The sequence below is a fragment of the Excalfactoria chinensis genome, chromosome 2 (assembly GCF_039878825.1).
Source record: "Excalfactoria chinensis isolate bCotChi1 chromosome 2, bCotChi1.hap2, whole genome shotgun sequence".
Classification (NCBI taxonomy): domain Eukaryota; kingdom Metazoa; phylum Chordata; class Aves; order Galliformes; family Phasianidae; genus Excalfactoria; species Excalfactoria chinensis.
In genome coordinates, this window is record NC_092826.1 from 85,375,186 (window position 1) to 85,396,108 (window position 20,923).

Below are 20,923 nucleotides of genomic sequence, written 5' to 3' on the forward strand. Positions count from 1 at the left end.
ACAGCCGCTGCAGGGCTGGGCACTGTGTCCCTTGCAGAGTGGTCTGGCTAAGTATGCGACAATGCTAATCCCGGGAAGGAATTAGCAGAAAGTTTGAGCACAGCATTATTAAATTAAAAGGTTGCAAGCTGCCACCAGACGACTTGAGAGGGGCTCTGGAGTATGTGTCTGTTAATTTTAATGCTCCGTCTCAAAGTACAGAACTCTGGACATTTCCAGCATCATATTTAAAACATGGTACATTCACTAATACGTGATCTCGTGCATTAATGGACCAAATTAAGTTACAGGTATGAATTTTACATAAAACGGATTAATATTATATGTCATGGAGGAATTAAAATAAATTAAAATAAATAAAAATAAAATTGATTTAAAATAAAATAAATTAAAATTAAAATACCCCATCTCCATGCATTTTTAATACTTATGCGCTCTAATTTAATGTTCCCAGGCACCGCTCAGCCCGATCCCCCAACGCCTCCTCCCCTTCCTCGAGTTTCCGAGACCCCTCAAATACACGCAGAGGGGAACGCGGAGAGGGGAAAACCGCGCTTCGCCACCGCGGGAGGTGCTACTCCGTCCCCGGGAGCCGGGTCACACCGCGGTGGGCCGCGGGGGTTTGCGTTGGGAGCCGCCGGGCTCCCGATCCCGCCCGCATTCCCGCAGTCCTCCCTCCCGGGCCACCTCCTCCTCCTCCGCCTCCAGCTCCGTGGGGAGCGCCGCCCGCCCGCCCCCTCCAGTGGCGCCGCCGCCCCGCCGCCATTGGTCAGCGCCGCGCTCCGAGGGGGGAACGCGGAGCCCCGATTGGCCGCGCCGCCGTGCTGCGGCGCCCCCCCGCACAGCGCCGCGCCCCGCCCGCGGCCGCTTCTATTTAGCGGGCGGCGCGGGCGGCAGCGATAGCAGAGCGGCCGCGGCGGTGGCTGAGCAGTCGGGCGGGACGGGCTTGCGGCTAGCGCTGTCGTCGCCGCATCCCCGTGGGGAGGATCCCGTGCGGCGAGTAGCGAGAGGCCGCGGCCGTGCCCCGCTCGCGTTGCGTGGCGGCGGGCGGGCGGCGCGTGCCCGAGGTCGCGGGAGGAGGTGGCGGGGGAGTTCCCGGTTTCTCTCCGTGCCCGCGGCACCATGAAAGCCGTGAGCCCCGTCCGGCATCCCGGGCGCAGGGCGCAGCCAGCCGGGGCGGGCGGCGGCGGGCATCCGGCGCTGCGGTGCCTGGCCGAGCACAGCGGCTGCAAAGGGGGCGAGGAGCCGGCGGCCCTGTGCCTGCAGTGCGATATGAATGACTGTTACAGCCGGCTGAGGAGGCTGGTGCCCACCATCCCGCCCAACAAGCGGGTCAGCAAAGTGGAGATCCTGCAGCACGTCATCGACTACATCCTCGACCTGCAGCTGGCTCTGGAGACGCACCCGGCGCTGCTCCGGCAGCCGCCGCCCTCCCTGCACCCGGGCGGTTGCCCCGCGGGCACCCCGCGCACCCCGCTGACGGCCCTCAACACCGACCCGGTAAGAGGTGCGTGCCCGCCACGGGGGCGCGTGGATGGAGCTGGAGGGGGGGAGAGAGCGCTGCGGGGCCCTGGGGCAGCGCGGCCGGGGCGGGCGCGCTGTTTTCCGGCGGAGCTCCGCATCTATCCCCGTGTAACTGTAGCCCCTCGGGGGAGCGGCCGCTATCCGCGTGTTCGCACGTACGGGAGCGCCGCGCGGCCCCTGCGCTCCCCGAGCACGGAAGCGTTTGGGGCGGGCGACGTGGGGAGCATCCCGGCTTCGCCGGACCGACTCCCTCCTCTGTGCGCACCTCCGGCAACGGGGGGCTCCCGGCAGCGCCATGCATGGCGGGGAGGGTGCGGGGGGATAAGGGAGGGGGAGAATGCGTGGTCCGTCGATGCCGCCGTGACGCGCCGTCTCGTTGCTGCGCAGGCTGGCTCTGTTAACAAGCCGGGGGACAGCATCCTCTGCCGCTGAGCGCCGCTACCCAGGTGAGTGCGGGCGTCGGGGGCGGCGGAGTCGGGGAGCGCGGTGCTGGGGCAGGGGCTGAGCGCGGTCAGGAGCCCGGCGGCAGGCTGGGGAGGTTGTTTCCCATTCACGGGGCGGGCTTTCATTCTTCTAACTATCGGCTTTTATCACAGCCCCAGCCCGCGGGCCGCGGCTCTGTGTGTGTGTGTGTGTGTGTGCGCGTGTGTGCGTGACCCGGGGCATCGTGGAGTGCCGCTGGCGCCAGCCCGTCTGGAGCGGGGCGGCTCACCCCCTTCTGTGCCTTCCTTCCTTCCCACAGGTGCGCGGCGGGGGGCGGGCGGGGCGATGCCCGGCCTGAGCCGCTCCCAGGCTCCGGCCGGCCCAGTCTCCCCGTGCGCGCCGCCCCGGCCCCGCTGCTCTTCTTTCCCCGCGCTGGTGGCGGTGGGGTCGGACCGAACAGGAGGAGCGGCGGCTCTGCCCCGGGACCGAGTGCGACGGAGGGACGAGCACGGCTCCACCGCGCAGCGCTGCTGACCTCCGGAGCGCGTATAGATAGACCTCGTCTATTGTTTAAAATAGATGGCTTATGGGGCCCGGGAACTTTCTTCTCCTTGCAGGAATGTTGCATACTGTACAGAGAAACGAGTGACATTTCATACTGTGTACATAGAGAGATGTTCTATAAGTGTGAGAAAAGTATATGCTTTAATAGACTACTGTAATTATAAAATATTTTTAATTAAATATTTTTTTGTAAATATGATAAAAGTGTGTATGTTTTTTTTAAAATCTGTGGGAATTCTCTCTTTAGAATGCCGTGGCTCAATGTGGAGCTCCGGTATGGAAATATCCCGTATGCGTAGGGCTTCTTTGTCCCCATGTCCCTTAGCCTCGGCTGTTCAGCTGTAGTGCTGGTCCTGCATGATTGCATGCCATGTCTGATTGCAAAATAAACTTGTTCCGAGTCATACAGAAGTGTTTTCCTCGACCTAGACTTGAAATGTTTGTAAATGTATTATACATGGAGCCTACACTTTTGTCACTTAGCACAGGGGGGGTTTTGGTGCGTTCTAATACGCGTAGGAGTAGGATGTAGTGTTTTTTTTACTGCAAATAGACAGTCTATCTACTTTTTGCATTATGGGGCGATGCTTTAGCTCTTTAATCGGCTGTGTTTTTTTTAAATATCTATCTGCTGTTGCATCAGATCAAGAAATTTGCTCTGGAACTTTAATACCAAAAGGTTTTTTTGGGAACCTGCATTCCTATGCTCTTACTAACTGCTTGAAAAGCGAAAACAGTTCTCTGCTTGCAACCAAAGGGCAACCCACAAACAAAACCAGTCACTGTTTTCTTCATCCAAAGAGTATTAGTGGGGGACTGTGGGAAGGCGTATGGGCAGCACCGTTACCATCAGCGGTGTGAGCTCATCTGAAATGAGCTTAAGTAGACCAAAAAATCAGAACTGTGTCAAGATTATTTTTCTAGTACCAAGTAACTTTCGTTTCACTGCAGCTATGTTACAGCTAAAATCCTGTTTGATCTCTGTGATGTGTAATTACTACATGTGAACATTAAACTAGATTTACCTGTCTTTACCTGTGACTCTTCAGCTTATTTCTTCAATTCTCTGAGTCTGCATGTTCTCTTTGCTTTCTGTTTCGTATGTACTGTTTGATGGGCAAATGCATCCTCTCTGCCCCCGTGGTTGCAGAGTGCCAGGTGCTGCTCAGGCTGGGTGGAAGATGCCTGCTTGGTGTGCTCAGCAGCCCATGAGCTTCTGAGATGGGGTTTTCGGAGGGGGAGAATTAAGTAGGGTTTAATTGGGTGCTTTGTAAATAGTTAGCCAACTGTGTGTGTAACACGGGCAGTTTGACTGAAAAAGGGGATTTGTTTCAGATTATACAAGTGTCAAAAGTACCGTAACCCAAGGGACTGCTGCTATTAAGTTAAATATTTATAAGGAAATGAACTACCGGGGTCATTAGCTGTTGACTACAGTGATAATGTCAACAAGATTAACATTTTCTTAATCAAAATAATTGCATCAAGCTCCAATCAAAGCCGAGCTCGCGTGTCAGCAGGCACAAGGCCTCCTGTCACCGTGTTGCTTTGAAGGCAGAGGCATCTCACAGGGCCCAGGGAAGGGGATGAGGCCCTGCTTTGTATTTTCCCCCCTACTCTGATGTTGCAATAGTAGTTTAACAAGCAAAATACGTGTTCTTGTAGAATTAAGCCATGAACATCTTGTCCCGTGTCTCCTACTAATTCAATGACAGTAGGAATACAATTAATAGGCCATTTTGCGGCAGGTTAGGAATTCTTTGTTGTGTTTTTAGAAACAGTTTTCTACAGGAAAGGTTTACATTCCTATTCATTTTCTTTGTTTAACCTATTAATATTTGTAACCCAATGCTTATTTGAGTTTACACAGCTCGGCTTATTTTGTACACAGGATTTTCAGTAACATTAGTTCTCAATACCCTCATTTGTTTCTCTCCACTGTTGCCAAATTACAGTATTTTGTTACACAGAGGAGGAAGCAGCAAAATGTACTGTCTTAAGATGTGAAACTGCCTTGTAGAGCTTGCCCGCATCGAGGCTGCTGTGTCCTGGGAGAGCCAATAAATCGCAGACCGGACTTGATCCCGTAATGATTCAGATTGGTGCAGCTTCCCTTTGAGTTTAGCAAATCGAGTTTGGTTTTGTGTTTTGAGAAATATTGTGGAGCAACAAGTTAGAGCCTTCAGAAAACTGAGCTCTTACCAAAGAGATGGGAGATTTTTTTCACGTTGCAGAAGATTCCTGACAAGTAGGAAAGCCAATGTATAGCATCCAAACACGCTCTATCACAGCATCGAGCTGCTCTTGATTAATTCCTCATGCTATGCTGTAAGCAAGGAGTATCTTGTTGCTCTCTTAATGCTGGAGTCAGTACAGCCCCACTTATTTTGTTTTTTCAAAGTTTTTAGAGTCCTTTAGAATATTTGAATGCCATACCTTGTTTGAATCATGCTTTCCATATAGCAAAAGACATAAATGTTTGAACAAAGGCAAATTAAAAGGGCTCTTTCTTCTAATGCCTCAGATTTTCTTAGTCACAAAAGCATTCCTTAAAAGGAACTATTTGATTGCGTGATGAGTGTGGTGGTGAGGCTGCCAGATTAGGAATTAGGATACCAAATTCTGTTCCCAGCTCTGCTACTGTGTCTCCATTGTGACCTTGAGCAAGTCACCAGCTGTCAAACTGAGGTCCCGCTTCCCATTTGCCATGTGCTGGTGACTGAGAGTGCTTGGCCCTGTAGGAACGGGGAGGTGAAATGGGAAGAACACAGTCATGGTTTTTACTTCATCTTTGGGGAAGTTTTGTGTTACAAGGGAATTGTAGGAAGAAGCAGGGTGGTTTTTAGGAAGCCTTTTGATGGGAAGGTTGTGAGGACCCCTCCGTTTAGATGCTTCAGGCATTAAGGAGGGGGAGGTGGCATTTGGAAGGAGTAGAGGAGGGATTGAGGTCATTCCATCCTCAGCTTGCCTGCTGCGCTGTCTGCAGAGTGCAGCAATGAGCACTGCACCTCTGTCAGCTGCAATGCTGCGGTCCTGCTCCATGCAGATGCTTGGACTCCTCTGACATTTCCAAGCCATCACAGGCATTGCTTCCATGGGAAAGACAAATTCTAGCCCTTGACATGGAAAATGTGTTTTCTCAACTCTTTTGCATGCAGCTAGTAGATATTTTCACTTTCTAAACCACACCACACTGCTTTTAAGCAGTTGCATTTTCAGCCCTAGCTAAAGTGGTGCCTAGGAATGCCATAGCTGTCCTGCAGGTTGTTCCCAGTTAATGAATAAACAGATTTATGCCGAAGCAGGGCAGCACTTTGCTGTTATGTGTTTTCAATGCTTTTACAGCTGTAGAAGTCAGGTTGTTTTTTGTTTTTTTTTTTTTAAACCTTTGCAGTCACGAAGAAGAAACCACAGAACAAGCAATTCAAGTAATTGTCTCAGATGCAACACAATTTACAGGCTTCTCCAATAGTGAGGCTTGCAGTGCTAAATAGCATGCTTCCCAAACAGCACTGAAAACACTGCTCACTACTCTGAGCGCATGTGATCTGCAAACACAAGCTAAATATATTACCCCTGTGCAGTCGCTTCCATTAGAAAATTCACCTCTTGTGCTGGAGAGAAGTCACCCTGACAAACGTGCTTCTCCATCCGAAGGGTGCTGGGCTGCAAGGCAGATCTGCCCCAGCTTTCTTCCTTTGATGGGCATGCAGCGTGCTTCCACATGGTGTGAGGCTTGGGGTTTATTTTCTTCCCTTTTTTCTTTCCCTTTTTTCTTTTTTTTTCTTCCCATTTTAACCTTATTTCAGCCTCAGGCTTGCTCGTTCCCCCTCCCCCAAGATAATGTGTTTATCAAGCGGCAGGGTACACTCGTCTCTGGTAAAAGAAGCACTCTGACAATTTTCACAACATGTGTAATTTACTTAAGGACCCTAATGGCTTCTCCTGAGCCGTGTCATGTAAATAAATATTCTGGCCATTTTTAACATGCACATTATGTACTCCACAGATCAATGGCTTCTTTGGAGCTGTTACAGTTCATCCTGTAAGTTCCTATTCAGACGTTTTTTAGTATGTATCATTGTTTGCCAACCCTTCATTCAGAGACTTGGTGTCTCTGTTTGTGTCAGTGCAACATTTATGCATGCGGTACAGAACATTTCAGAATTAATATTGCTTACCCTCTTCAGTGGCAATGTAGAAGCAGGAAAAGAGCTGTTCACCTGTACGATGCTGTGGCTCACGCCCACTCGGGAGGAGGCCTTTAGGCATCTTTCTCCTGTTCAGCATCCCTGGAGCAGGCAGGTGAGAAGGCCCACAGGCATGGAGGCATGCATGCAGATGGCCTTATGCCTCCACAGTTCCTGGGGCAAATCCTCTCCTATTTGCATATGGGAATAGAAGAGGGTAGGCAGGATTTACATCCTCATCCCAATAGGATGCTGCAAGGGGAACACTGGCAGAAGCATTCCATGAGATAAGAGGGCCTGTGACCTCTGAGTAGACTGTTGGAGGAGAACCTGGGTTGAGAAAGATATAGTTCCTGTTTTAAGGCAGACATCTGCAACAATAGAAGTGGAAACATTAAAAAATTGCTATCAAAGTCATTTGCTTGTAATACGAAGGCTTTTGTCTCACCTTGTTTAAACAGTCCCACTGCTCTGTTTAGTTTACTTGTGTTAATATCCCCCAGAGGCTTCATCATTTGCTATTGATGAGCACACAACAACAAAAAAAGGAGAATGTTGCTGTCCATGCAATTAATTCTCTTTCCAAGTGCTTAAAATTCAGCATATCCCTTCTGTTCCAAAGGTGCTAGATCTTCAAAACCAGCAAGCTGCTCGCAGTCATCTGGGAAACCCAGGTTGTTTTGGAGCACATAAAAACATTCAGGTCTGATAAATACCCACAGTGTGTTTTGCATCTTCATAATTTGGGATTCCATTTACTTGGCATGTGCAATAAATAAAACAATAAATAAAATATGCTTCCTGCCTCAAGGACATTTCTCTACATAAGTTGCAGCCCAGTATACAAACTCTTTCCAAACCAGCTGGCACTGTGCACCTACCACGCTTCTCGTTCTAAAGGCAGAAACACCTTACGGCTGAATGCAAACAGCACTGTTGCAACTAGAATGGAAGCAGCTTCGGATAAGGTGTTTAATACGGATGTTAAGAAATATGAATAGTTCACCACTGTAGGTGGAAGATGGGCAAATTGTATTTGCTAGCTTTGTGTGTGTGTGTGCGTGTGTGTGTGTGTGTGTGTGAAAAATGCTTATACCTAAAGCATTGGAAACTCCAGTGACTCAGCTCTTGACCAAACGCCTGCTGAAGTCTTTCTATCCTCTTCAGCAGTGTTTGGATCGTAACGGCAAATCCATATAAGTGAATATTAGGGCTCTGCAAAGTCCTGCTCTGCATGGACAAAGCCCTATTCTATCTGTTCCATTTGGATCCAAGTTCTGCCACATGATTTACTTCATACCCATACCCATGTCATTGCTGTAAGAACAGGAACTGAATGAATATACACTGAGCCCAGGCTTGTGCTTCTCAGCTTGCACTCTGCCCATGCCCATTGCCCCCATGCCCAGTGCTGTGAAGAGGCTTGATCACAGCAGCTCCACCAGCCCTTCCCCCAGCCTCCGGCCCATTGGGCATGAGGGGTTGGATGCTCACGGCTGGAGGCTGGCACTGCTTTTGTCACGTTCAGCTTGAGCACTAAACATAAACAGAGAGCTCCACCTGTTTGCTCGGATTCACTGAAATCTTAAAACAAAACTCAGGGCAAGGTCTTCCTTCTTTCACTAGGGCAATGGCTGTAATGAAACAAACCACATTTTGTTTTCTGTCAGACAGGTGTGATGGCACACCTGCGGGGCTCAGGCCTGAATGGCAGCAAGTAACCTCCAGTGGGTGAGGTGGGGGGCAGATCCTGCTGAACAAGGATGTCAGACCGATCTTTGTTCACTTCTCCCCACCAAGTATCTGTGGCAACAAACCAGAGACGGGTAAACAATCAGCTTCTGCTACAACAAGCTTTCCATTTACAGTTCACCAGGAGCTCTTATTATATGAAAGGAAAGGGTGGATGTGGTGTCAACACAAGGTAATAGTAATATTATTTGAACAGGTGTGTGGGGTGTTGCTAAAGGGAGAGTATGGGTGAGCAGCAGGGAGCAGTCAGTGCAGGGCTGTGCATGCAATAACCAGAGCTCTCTGCATTTATTGCCACAACAATCGTGTGCAGCGACAGGTTTCACAACGGGCCTCCCCGATTTACCCGGTTCGCTGAACCGGTGCTGTGCTTCCTTGCTATCTAACTCCCTCCTGAAACAGAGCCTGGAAAAATACTCACACTGAGAACTCAGTGAGCAGCCCCGCTGTGCACACAGCCACAGAGGTGGCCCGGCGACCCAGTCTGTCCCCAGCCCTGGCTTCTCACAAACAGCTTGCTGCTGGCCTGCATCGAAGGAAGGGTGGCAGGTGGGGGATCCCAGTTCTGCTCCATAGGGATAGTCACCCCCTGGTGCGCTCCCAGGACAGGGGATGTTGTGATTCACTTTAAGAGCTGCAGTGGTTATAGAAGATAAATGGGGAGATATAGCATGAATTACACGAGGCTGTTCTGAACAATTAGATGACTAGTCGGTCCATTTGCAGCACTGCTCGTTGCTTTATATCAAATCGGCTGCAAAAGTGGCAGACTGTGAGCCAGGAAATCCTGCACTTGTTCTCTCTCTTGCCTGTCCTTAAGGCCTGCTTTATTTGGTGAGATCGTAATGCACATCCTGAGTTTTTTAATAAGAAACTCTTGCATGCCACCGGTTTGTGCTAACAGTGGCTGCATTATTACAGGGCCGAATTAATCTTCCAGGCGTCCGTTTGTGTTACTCCGATCAGGCAGGTCTTGTTTGTGCAGGGCTGACCCTGCTTCCTGGCGTGCTCGCCTGGAGATGCTGTGCCAGATTCCCCAGTGCTGAGGCAAAACAACTCAGCTGGCACGTTGTGGGAACTGTGGGGACAGCGGGCCGGTGGCCATGGGGCACACACTGTCCTGGGACTGGCAGGGACTCTGTGGGAGGATTTAAGGTAGGTGGGAAACAAGTAATTAGGTGGGAAACTGAGCTTGGATCTGCATCCTTCTGGTAATGCAGATTCATAAGAGAGCCCTTCCTTTTGAGCACCTTGCTCTCTCTGCCACATTTCCCCCACGTGCAAGTTTCATTTGGTTAGACGCTTAATAGTGGTGTGGCTGCCATCTTGGGCCAAATGTCTTAGACCCCCCTTGTCAGTTACATTGGATGTGCGTCTTCAGTGCTGTCACAGCTGTTGTTTATTGGATGAAAACAGGAAAACAAAGGGGCATTTACACTGCCCCGGACTCTCCCATGATTCAGACAACCTGGCCAATCGTGGTGGGGGCAGTGCTGGCATACAGCTATTTCAGAAGAGCAACATTTCACTAGAATTGGAGCAGAGGGAAAGCAAAAGGTGTTGCAGTACACCCGAGTGCCCTCTAATTTGATTACAATCCAGAGTGCACCTTAAACATACACTGTTCCTTAGAATTTCCTTGTAGAAGTCAAGAATATGCTGCTGTGTAGGCAGTGCAAACACGAGACAGCCTCTTCATAAACAGGAATGAGCTGTGGGCAGCTTGGGCACTGTACTTGTCACCAGGAAGGTCCAGTCTTGGAGTTTCAAATGAGCAGTGGCATTTCATTCTCTCATTGAAAACTTGATTATCTCACACGAGAAGACACATCCTTTTAGGGTCACGGCATCATGTTTTCACTCTTTTACTTTGGATGGTATTTGCCAGCTATTAAGCAGGGACTTAAGAAATAAAAAAGAGCAGCCTGGTAACATTTTAGGCACATTTGGAAGAATTTTGTTGAAACAGGACTTTGATGAATGAGAAGTGAATTCTCTAATTACCTCAGGCTCAGTTTCATGCTTAACTCCACAACGGTATTTATTTATCCATGATGCATCAACCTATTGTTAGTTAGCTATCAGTGCAAAAATTGGAGGGGAAGTCATTGCAGTGTGCTGCAGAGATGGAGCCTTATGGTGCTGTGATAGAACACACAGAGAATTCCTTTAACATAGATGAGGCGTCTTCATTAACAACACCAATCAATTAATTAATTACTTTTTTTTTTTTTCTTCTCCTTTTTTTCTTCATACACATAAAGTCCTGGGAACACCGTATCTTTTCCATCAAGTTTAACCTTTCAGAACATGATGTGTATGTTCTATAACCGGTGCCTTTCCCTTGCTCACCTTCTCCGACATCCTCCGACATCCTCGGAGCCGTCCCGTCCTCTCGAGCAGCCTCAGTAGAATGCTGCCCTCTTTTGAACGCAAGGACGCAGCGCACGTTGAAAGATGCTGGTGAATCCTGCGGGGCTGACGATCGAGTGGAAAGGCAGCGCCATGTATTCTGCTATTAAACAGAGTCGGGAGAGTTGTTTGGAAGAATGCAAATTCTCTAAAATAGCAGTTCTACTCTTTCTTTTGAAAAAAAAATTGGGAAACAGACAAAAGTACTCGACTGTATTAAAGAAATACTGTAGCCAAGGAAATTTTGCTCTCTCCAGTGCCTACATGGAGGGGAGAGCAAGTCATGAAATACATGGGTCTTCACTCAAGTTACATTATTTCCTTTGACTGTTTGAGTGATGAGTTTTGCTGAACACTAGGTCTTGTGCTAGGAGGAAAACTTCTTTTCAGAGAGACCTCTGATGGAGAGGGGTTCAATCTGATTCTGAACCATAACAGAAACATGGGTTGCTATAGTGTATAGTAATCCAAAATGTGCACTCACTGGTTCGGAGATGCTGTTGTGGTGGCTGTAGGAAGCGCCACGTCTCTGGCTTGAGCAAATTCCTGGGGAGATATGCCTACATCCAGAGGGAGGGGGGTGTTTCTTCAGCTATTCCTCCTCCTCAGTGACAAGCAGCTGCAAGGATAGGGAACACTTCTGTGTGTCTTCCTTCAGGGAAGGAATATAAAGGAGATCTTGTGGGAAAAGCTTTGCTGGAGGAGCCACCGCCTTGTTTTCTTCAATAGCGGCATTGACAAAACCCTTTCCTCTGCCACTCCTACACACCCCTGCTTAATGAAACTTTCTGCTGGAGGCAATGGGTGCGAGGAGCCATCACACCAGGTCCTGGGGCAGCAACTGGACTGCACCAAAGAAACACCCCCAGGAGTATTCAGCTTTCAATCTGTAGCACCCCAGAAGATGGCAGCTTACACGTGGGAGCAGGATCTTAGACACAGGGAAAGTATCTTGCATGAGAGGGGTGTTGAGGAGACCACACACTGTAGAGGAAAGAAAGGAAAACGTGAATGCTCAAATAAACCCACAGTCATTTCCTTCCCCCTTATTTAAACATGTTTCTCCCTACCCAACCCTCTCACAGCTATCAGAAGCTAAAATGAAAAGATAGGCAGCAAGGAGCAGTATGCAGACAAAATGTTCAGGCTGACAATAGATGTACATCCCATTAGTTACATGATTTTTGCAAAAATCATGTATTTTTGCTGCTTAACGTTTATCTTGTTTTTCTGCACCTACAGATCTTTTATTACTTATTTATTTATATACTTATTTTTGGCACAATAGTGAGGGTGGTCGGTCTCAAATACCACCTGAAATAGTAGGATAAATGGGAAGGAACTGGGCATGCTTACATCACTGACAGCGTACACTGTTTCAAACATACACAACACCAAACAATGCAATAAAAATAAACAATGCAGCACTGTGTCAGTTGCAACTCAGACAAACAAAATATTGCCACATTTTTTTCTTACAAATCTGGCTGTGCAGTGGTGGCTGGAAAGACTCCTAAAGCACATAAAGCTCTTATCTTCCTACATTTCCCCAAAGAATAATAGATCAGTCGGTGCTCTGATGCTGTTTTAATAATGTACAATTTACAATTCATTTGGTTACCAAGCACTCACAGTATAATTAATTTCACAGACCCTTTCTTGCACATTCACGCAGTTTATGACAATACAGAGGGGAGGCAGGAAAACCATGTTCCCTTGTGTCCTATGGCAGAGCCTGTGCAGTGAGTCACCTGGCAGCCCAGGAGACAGTCATGCCATTGGGCACTGTTAGGACTCGCTGTCTTCCTTCCTCCATCCCCTCTCCCACCACCCTCCCCTTTCTCATGCACAGACACCCTTATGTGGGCACTGCCTTGGGGGGAGCCCCGCAGCACCCGATGCCATTGCTCCGGAGCTGCCCTATCCACCCATCACACATCCACCACCCGGTCACTGGACTGAGACACGGGGGTGGCAGAACACGTGTTGTTGGGGCATTCATTTCCACGGTTCTGTTATTTTTCCCTTTGTGAGGAATCAGCACAGTTGTCTGAGAGACTTAAATAATGGACTCTCTGCAGTGAATGCTGCTGCTGCTCTCTGATGTCTTGCACATCAAAGCAATTTCTCAAATCTACGTTTACCACTTTGATAAAGACAACACTGCGAGGAATTCGGCAGCTGCAGTGGGCCTGTCAGTCTGTGCTGCACCAGGAGCTGTGAGACAGCAGTGTGTGAACAGCAAGCCACACCACCACTGTGCTCGTTGCCATTATCAAATAAGCACATTTGTCCTGAATCTCCCAAACATTCTTTTCCACTTTGAAGCTTGCAGTACATACATGTTCACTGTGTATATACATATGCAGGTATATTTCTGTCCACATATACACATATACATATGGCATATGTGTATGTCTGAAGGCTGAAGTCCCAGTTGATGGATGTTCAGCGTACAATCCTGAGTACAATCACACAAGAACTCATACTGGTGAGCAGCATAAAGATATGTGACTTGCCAACTTTCTACAACTGGAGACGAGTTTCTTTCCTTGCATAGATGCCAAAAAGCTGGAAAAAATACTGTTGTTTTTTTTTCAGGGACTAAGGACCTTTGTAACTCAGAGCTATTGCTTGATCAACTTCTCCTAGGTCCTGTGTGATTTGCAGAAGGCATTAGCTGTAAGAGGTACCCACTCCATAGCATGCCTCTCCAGCTGGCTGTTCCATCTTCTGGCACTCAGCCTATTGGGTAGGTCTTCCGATCTCTTAATTGAACAAAGATATGGTGATACAGGGGCTGTGAAATACCGCTTGCACATCTTGTTTCCATATAGGATTTGACGGTCAGTTTGCCAACACATTCAAGACCTGCTACTCATCTTTTTTACACCCATAGAAACATCGTTCTTCTGTTAATCAGGGCATATCTATAACCATAAGAGCAACCAGAAAATATTATTAAGGGCATCATGTGTGTATTTGTAAAAACAACAGCAGCAACTGTTGTTATTATCAGTTATTCTTATTTGTGGCATAATCAAAATTAAAAGCTTGAGTGGCTCACATACTTCCCTACAAGGCCCCAAATCCCCACCCTGCAGCTGTCAGGAGATTCAATGCAATGGACAGCAGGCTGATGGAGCCACTGGACTCATTCCTGCCCAGAGAAAGCACTCAGAAAACCTAACATAAACTGGGAAGTAGCAAGCAGAGGGGGGGTTATTTCTAACCTGTGGATATACAAGAGTTAATATTTAGTCTTCTATCGAGGTAACTTTTGAATACAGTCAAAGAATAAATGAACGTCTAACTCTCTACTGTCTGCTGTTTCACCTGTCTCATCCCTCTTCTTCACAGTGCTTCTCTCAGCATCGTTTTTCTTTTCACTTGAATCATATTTTGTTTTGAGTTAATGTTGCTCCTCATAAAATGTTGCTATCCTCATAAAATTCCTTCTCATAACCACCGGATTTCAAGGCAAAACTCTACTTTCAATTTCCAGGTCTGCATCTATCAAAGAAAACAAAGCACAGCATTGCTAAGAAGCATCATTTCTTTTATTTCAGACTCTTTTTTTTTTTTTTTTTTTTTTTTTTTTTTTTGTGCATCACTGAAGAAGAAAATTCTCAGGTGTGAAAACTGAATATATTTAAAAGCACAATGGTTAAGCAGCACTGTGAAGTGATAGAATTTATAAAAAAAATACTTGGAAAGGCATTTTAATGTTTGATCAGTAATTATTCTTTTCTCAGGGAAAACAAAACAAACAAACAAACAAACAAAAACATAAATCTGAACCAAATCTATTTCTTTTATGACCACTGAGGGAAAAAATCTGTCTTCACGTGCTTTTTAGTCTGTACTAAATAGGAGGTGAAAAAGAGATGGGCTCTGCAATGGAGAACAAGTCAGGGATCTAGGCTGGTACCCATGGTATCCAAAGTTAGCTATGTTAGAAGTCTTTCCTCAGTTTCATGCCTTGTGAACCCACAGGGAGTATCGATATTAGAAGGTTAAATGTGCTTTGATGTGGGCGCCAGCTGGCACAAGTCAGCCCACATCTATTCTCCTAATCCTCCACCCTTCCAAAAGCACCTGTTGGGAGCGAGTGTCAGCCAGAGCTAACACCTGAGCTATGTCCAGGGGTGGCTTGGGAGAGCTGTGCCTGACCCAAACTAAAGCCATGCCAAGGACGCTCTAACGATTTAACAATCCACATAATTGAACTCCAGCACCTGGGGACGTTCCCTGGCTCTGTTCCTTTTACTGTCTGCATGTAGTCATACAGAGCAAACACGTTTGATAAAATACCAATACCATGATATTTTCAGTGCAGGGTTATGTGTTAAAAAGCATTACAGCTTCAATGCATTGACCAAAAACAGTTTTGAAAATTGGCTACTGTGTGATAGTGGGGGCTTTTAAGGGAGTCTCAAAAAGGAAAGCAGACTGCCAAGACAAAAAGAAGTCAAGATGATAACTCTTAACTGGCTTGTTAACAAGAAGCTACTGCTTGACTCCACACAATGAACTTGCCAACATAAGGCTTTGTGGACTGAATGCAAAACAACCAGTCAAGGCTCAAAGAAGTCTATCTTTGGTCAAAGACAGAATTACCATGTCATCTCGATACATGACATGCCAACTTGAACAGCTTATATTTTAGTACTGTAACTACCTGGCACCTTCTGTGATCAAGATGCCCACAGCTGTAATCTAATATGATCTGGAGCTTATTCACTGATCACAGCTGTGTAATTTCAGGTAACATGCTTCCCTTGTTTAGTTTTGTTTAACATTGTTAAATATATAGTCAGACCATCTGCACAGTATTTTTTTAAATTGGAAATTACAACCATAACTTCCTTTTTATATATCAATAAACTAAATAGCAAAATTTCAAAGGGATCCTTCTCTACCAAACACTGAAGCAGAATGTTTGTCCCACGCCACACCATTGCCTAATTGCACACTAATTGGACAAACGTGATTAAATATTTCAAGATCTTTACTAATTGCCTCTATTTTAGCTTTAAAATTTGCTTGCCACCAACAAATTTAATGACACTGGTGTCTAGTCATCAGCAAAAAGCCCAAGAGTTGCTCTTTAAAATGTACCTAGTCAGAATATTTACTGATTGTGCATTGTTGTTTCCAATGTAGCTTAATTAGAAATCCAATCAGTTCTCTAAGTCTAATTATACTTGATTTGTAGATTCAGACTATGATACATAATGAAGCTAAGCAGCTAACAGTAAACGTGCTTGAAATGTAACAATAAGAGAAATATTTTTAATGCATGCCTTGTTATCATTTTAGAAACTCCAAGTAATATATGAGATCAAACACAAAGGGAAATACAGAGATTTATGACTCAATAGATTAAAAAAAAAAAAAAAAAAGAAAGAAAGAAAAAAAAAAGGATGTTTTATCCCACAGCAGTATAATTGATGCGTGTTTAGTGTTTAAAAATATTTCCTTTGTTTGTTTACTTATTTGTTTGGTCAAAATAGTAGCATATGTTTTGTGGATACTTTGATGTCTGTGTTTCTTTGCTTGTATCTTACAAGAGTTATTTCTGCCCTATATTTTAAATGTCATTATGCATCAGAAGATAGAAGCCAGTGTAGAGATGATTATGGAAGCAGCAGCTCCCTTTATCTGAGTCCGTACATCCTCAATGTACCTTTAATTTAGTCTTTGCAGTGAGAAATATCCTTTAGGGGCCAAGGGCCAGATGTTTCCTTTTATTCTGTTCTGTGTGGGGAAACATCTGCTATGCTTTTGTTTTTCATCTCAGTCCTACAGTCTGAACACTGCAGCTGCACCCTTACACCCAGGCTGTAGGACCAGACCCGTGACTTGCCACTTTCTGTAGGCAAGGCATTGTCTATAAAACCATTTTGCATAGGAGCAGACGTTTTGATCCTGCTCAAGTAATGAGCAGCATAAATGTTTTCTAAAGAACATGCAACCTTGAGGCAAAGCTTCAAGCAAGCAGATGAGCAGGAAGGCAGCCATTGGACAGACAGCCCAAGCCCAGTAGTTTCTTCCTTGTGTTTCCAAGTGGGAGATCAACAGGCAGCCATGCTTTGCCATTGAGTAAGCAGTAGAGTTACACAGGAGTTTCTCAGATATTGGTCTTTGTCATTGCCACCTCTTCAGCTTGACAGTTTTTAGCATCATCTCCTGCACATCTCAGATTTTTCTTACCTTGCCTCTTGATTCCAAATATGTTCTGAAATCAAAGCCCAGCTTTTTGCTGCTATGAAAAAGCACCACAGACTGGAGAGCCTTTTCATGGGGCCTGCAGGAGGTCAGCATTGGGTGCTCACCCTGCTCAGTGTTGCAGATCTGTAAGAAGCTGATAAATTGATCAGTCCAGGAACAAAAGTTGCTTTCCAAGTTGTGGGGATGCCACTGAGAATGCTAAGGATGGGGAGAGGGAGGAAGGGAAGGCAGAGAGGCAAGTGCAAGAAAATGTCTGATGGATACCACCTAAAAGAACAGGTGAGCAAGGCCAGATTTACCGTGTTCTTCCTCCCTGTGCTGGGCTAAGTTCTTGGTGTTCTTTGCTCACCAGTCGTTGCCAGCTTCCCTGAGCACTCAGGCTCCCTGGATGGAGAACACTGAACAGCAGCTGGCTATTATTTTCAGGCTTCCAGCATGATATTTTGTACCACATACAATGAGATAAATTTTAAATTATTTTTTTTTTAAGTAACCGCTGCGACAGCGTTCTTTGAAGAACAAAAACTGTGAAGTGGACTTATTATTAAGAACTTGGCTCTGCTTTAACGGCAATGTTTCAAATGTTTTTCTGTGTTGTTCTGCTTAATTTATTGAGTCCAGGGGTTGGGTTCCCCCTCCCCTCTCTTTTCTTCTCTGCACTGAAAATAGGCTGTAGCAAGGACAAGTTTTTCTAAAACACAGCGAAATAAAATATTTCAGACACATCCCCCACACTAACCAGTGTTCAATATTTTATCGTTCTTTACTTTTTTTTTTTTTTCCTTCTTCTTCATCTGTGTGCAATCAGCCTTGAAAATTTCCTATGCTTTCAATTCTTATACCTTTGATGGTATTCAGATTGCAAGCTCTGCCTTGGCCCCTCATGCCACACAGTCTTCTATTTATATTATTAAAATGCAGCACTTGCCTTTTCATTTTACTCTGTTTACATGGTATTGCTTTTATTGATTAATGTCTCAGTCTCAAGTAAAATGCTAATCACACAGGGGAAAAAATGTAAAAAATTCAATACGCTGATCTGCAGCACTTGGCATGGGAAGTACCTTGCTAACTCACTTCTGATTTATGCTTCAAGTTAGGATCTACTGCACTCGATGGATGTGGTGCCTGAAAACTTGGACCTCTTTGGCCCAGGTACATGACAATGTGTTCTCATTCGTTCTCACACCATGGGACATGTGAATCCCACATGAGGAAAACTAGAAATTTTGCAAGTTTAGTTTAATTTGCCTAGGGCTGTGACTTTCAAACTTATTTATATTTATCTATTTTCTGCCAAAATGGTGACAACTACATGTTCTTGCTCCAGAGTAAGACTCCCAAACGTGAGTCTGATCTAGGAGCTGTGACAGAAAATAGCAAGTTGGTGTGGAAAAACAGGCCAAACCCAGAAATACACTGCTACAGAAACCACACATCCCTCTCTGCTCATGGAACAGTGATGGGGTTCAGCAGTACTCTTCTGGAGTGCACAGGGAGGAATAAAGACTCAAGGATCCTCAGGGCCAGGAGCAGAACTCAACTTTGTTGCAACAAAGAGGAAACAAGCTTTTCTTCACTTCCCAAAGAGGAGCAGAGTTTTGACTGCCACGACTGTGGTTAACCTCCCCAAGCAACATCAGCAGCAAGATGGCCTTCAACACCCAAGTAAATCACAAAGAAAGTGTGAACATGAGCCGCCTCTTGCTTACTGCCAGCTGGGGGAATATCAACCAGGATGATCTCTTTTTCATAAAGAGGTGCATTTCTGCACACACCTGTATATAACTTACATGCATCCCCAAGATGCTGAAAAGACTGTGCGTGAAGTGCTGATGTGTCAACCTGCAGGTTCAGGACCCATTTGATTGAGGCTCTAATTACAGTGAGCTCTCAAACGTATTTTAAATCCACCCTTCTCCCCAGCATGTGCTCATACCAGGTGCTTAACTGGAAATAAGTGCTCAGATTATATTCATTTCTGTGGGATATAAGAAAGAGCTTCAAGTTGAATGTGGGTGCTTGTCCAGGCTTAAAGAGTGATGTCTTCCTGAAGCAGGATGTAAACTGTGACCCACTCAAACAGTATAACTCATTTAATCATCAAAAATGGCTCTTGCTGGTGCCATGTGACCATGAAAGGTATTTCTCTGCTTGAAATCTTTATAAATAATCTATAAATGCAGTGGAAACAAAGCTAAGATGAATTTAGAAAGCATTAAGAGACTGGAAAAGGTTAATTGATGCTTTTATTTTTCTTCAAACCAGAAAGCTTTCTTTTCTTAAGGGCTGTTCTATACTTTTCCCATTATATTCTCTTTTTTTTTTTTTCCCTTTTCTTCTTATTAATAAAGGTTTGGCCCTCTTTAACATGCAACAAGGGCCTAATGAGCCATGCAGGCTTCTGTAATTTCTTCACTGTTGAAAATGCCTGACACTAATCTATACCATTTATACTAATAAGAGGTGCATCAGCTGACGCTTGGTGCAATGAAAACATTTGAGATGCACTTTGCTGAATTGCAGGTAGCAATTCCTCACAAAGTTTACTCTGCTGTGGAAATAGATGCCATTAAAGTGTCACGGAGCTGTATGTGCTACACAGCACATGCACTACAAAAAATCCCACCACCGGTGCCCAATGATATATTGGCTTTATATTTTATGTAAACATGTCAAAGAGATACTGCAGGAAAATCATATCCTCCAGTTTTTTTTTCCATGCACAATGTTTACAGTTTACATGAACGATGAAGTGCTAACCTAAAATATGATGGCACATTTTATACTAAGTGGACATTAATTAATGCTAAATTGCAGGAGAACTCATCAGGAGTTTATGACTTACATATGTATGCATACCGCAACAGTTCAGCGTGATTTATGGTATTCCAGTGACTAGCCAGGATTTACATTTGGAAAAACAGGGAAAGGGCAAATGCATTCCTTCTAATTTTTAATTCTCAGTCTTAACTGTTAGATTAATCTACAGTTCTCCACTATCTCATTGATAGCATGTCCATCTGATGGAGCTCCACTAATTCCATATGCAGAAGTGCTGGCATGGCTGTGAGGCAGTAAAGGAACAAGTGGAGCAAAGTCTGTAGGGATGGGTAGTATCTCTTATGAACAAGATTGATGCAGCTGGAAAAAGCACCGTCTTTTTCTCAGATCTGAAAGCAAAGGCAGCAAAAGCCCATGTCAGGCCTGAACAAAGACCCTGTGCTTGAATCTTTTTCCAGTTAAATCAGTCAATCCAATAAAAACCTCAATCTCTCCCTCCAGATCTCTTGTTTTTTAGAAGGTTGGAAAGTATTATCATTTCTGTTTCAAAGATGCTGGAAGAGAAAAGTAGGGATGGACTAAGCTAAGCTCCAGATGTGCTGGCAGCCCAGGTAGGAGAAGCCCAGCTTCTTGTCCCTGCTCGCTGTTGCCTGTGAGTGAAGACAAAGGGATCCAGGAGAGGGAAATACAGTGATTCACATTTCCGAAGCTGTGCCCCAGGCACATAATTGCTCCATGATTTTGGAAATACAAATTCATACCTCCTCCAGTTTAATAGGAAAAACAAATACATTCTGTGGTGCTGTACTTAAGTGTCCTATCTTTCAAGCAAGGGCCATATAGTTGGCAACAACCCCAGGGACAACAAACTTACTCTTCACCAGAAAGGAGGAGAATATAGAGTCTGGGAGAAGGGACGTGGCACAGAGATCCCCAGACCGCCCAGACTAGGTGCATGGAACATCACTTCTGGCTCTTTGCAGCATAAGGGTCAGGTGAACCAGCTGTGGGGATGCCATCACATACTTCTCAGATAGGTT

The 20,923-nt window shown here is 45.6% G+C and overlaps 1 protein-coding gene across 2 annotated transcripts; it reads left to right on the forward strand.

Moving 5' to 3' along the window:
* Positions 1-888: 888 nt before the first annotated feature.
* Positions 889-3,545, forward strand: ID4 (inhibitor of DNA binding 4). Of its 2 annotated transcripts, none has more exons than XM_072328515.1 (3): positions 889-1,507; positions 1,912-1,970; positions 2,267-3,545. In XM_072328515.1, the coding sequence occupies exons 1-2, from the start codon at positions 1,123-1,125 to the stop codon at positions 1,923-1,925; spliced, it is 399 nt and encodes a 132-aa protein (XP_072184616.1). In that variant the 5' UTR covers positions 889-1,122; the 3' UTR covers positions 1,926-1,970; positions 2,267-3,545. The 2 variants fall into 2 exon arrangements, with proteins under 2 accessions (XP_072184616.1, XP_072184615.1); XM_072328514.1 differs by having other exon boundaries at positions 889-1,500.
* Positions 3,546-20,923: the final 17,378 nt, after the last annotated feature.

Coding starts and splice junctions, on each gene's coding strand:
- ID4 (XM_072328514.1), top strand. CDS start 1,123: ATGAAAGCCGTGAGCCCCGTCCGGCATCCCGGGCGCAGGGCGCAGCCA. Junction 1,501..1,911: donor CGGCCCTCAACACCGACCCG/GTAAGAGGTGCG, acceptor GTTGCTGCGCAG/GCTGGCTCTGTTAACAAGCC.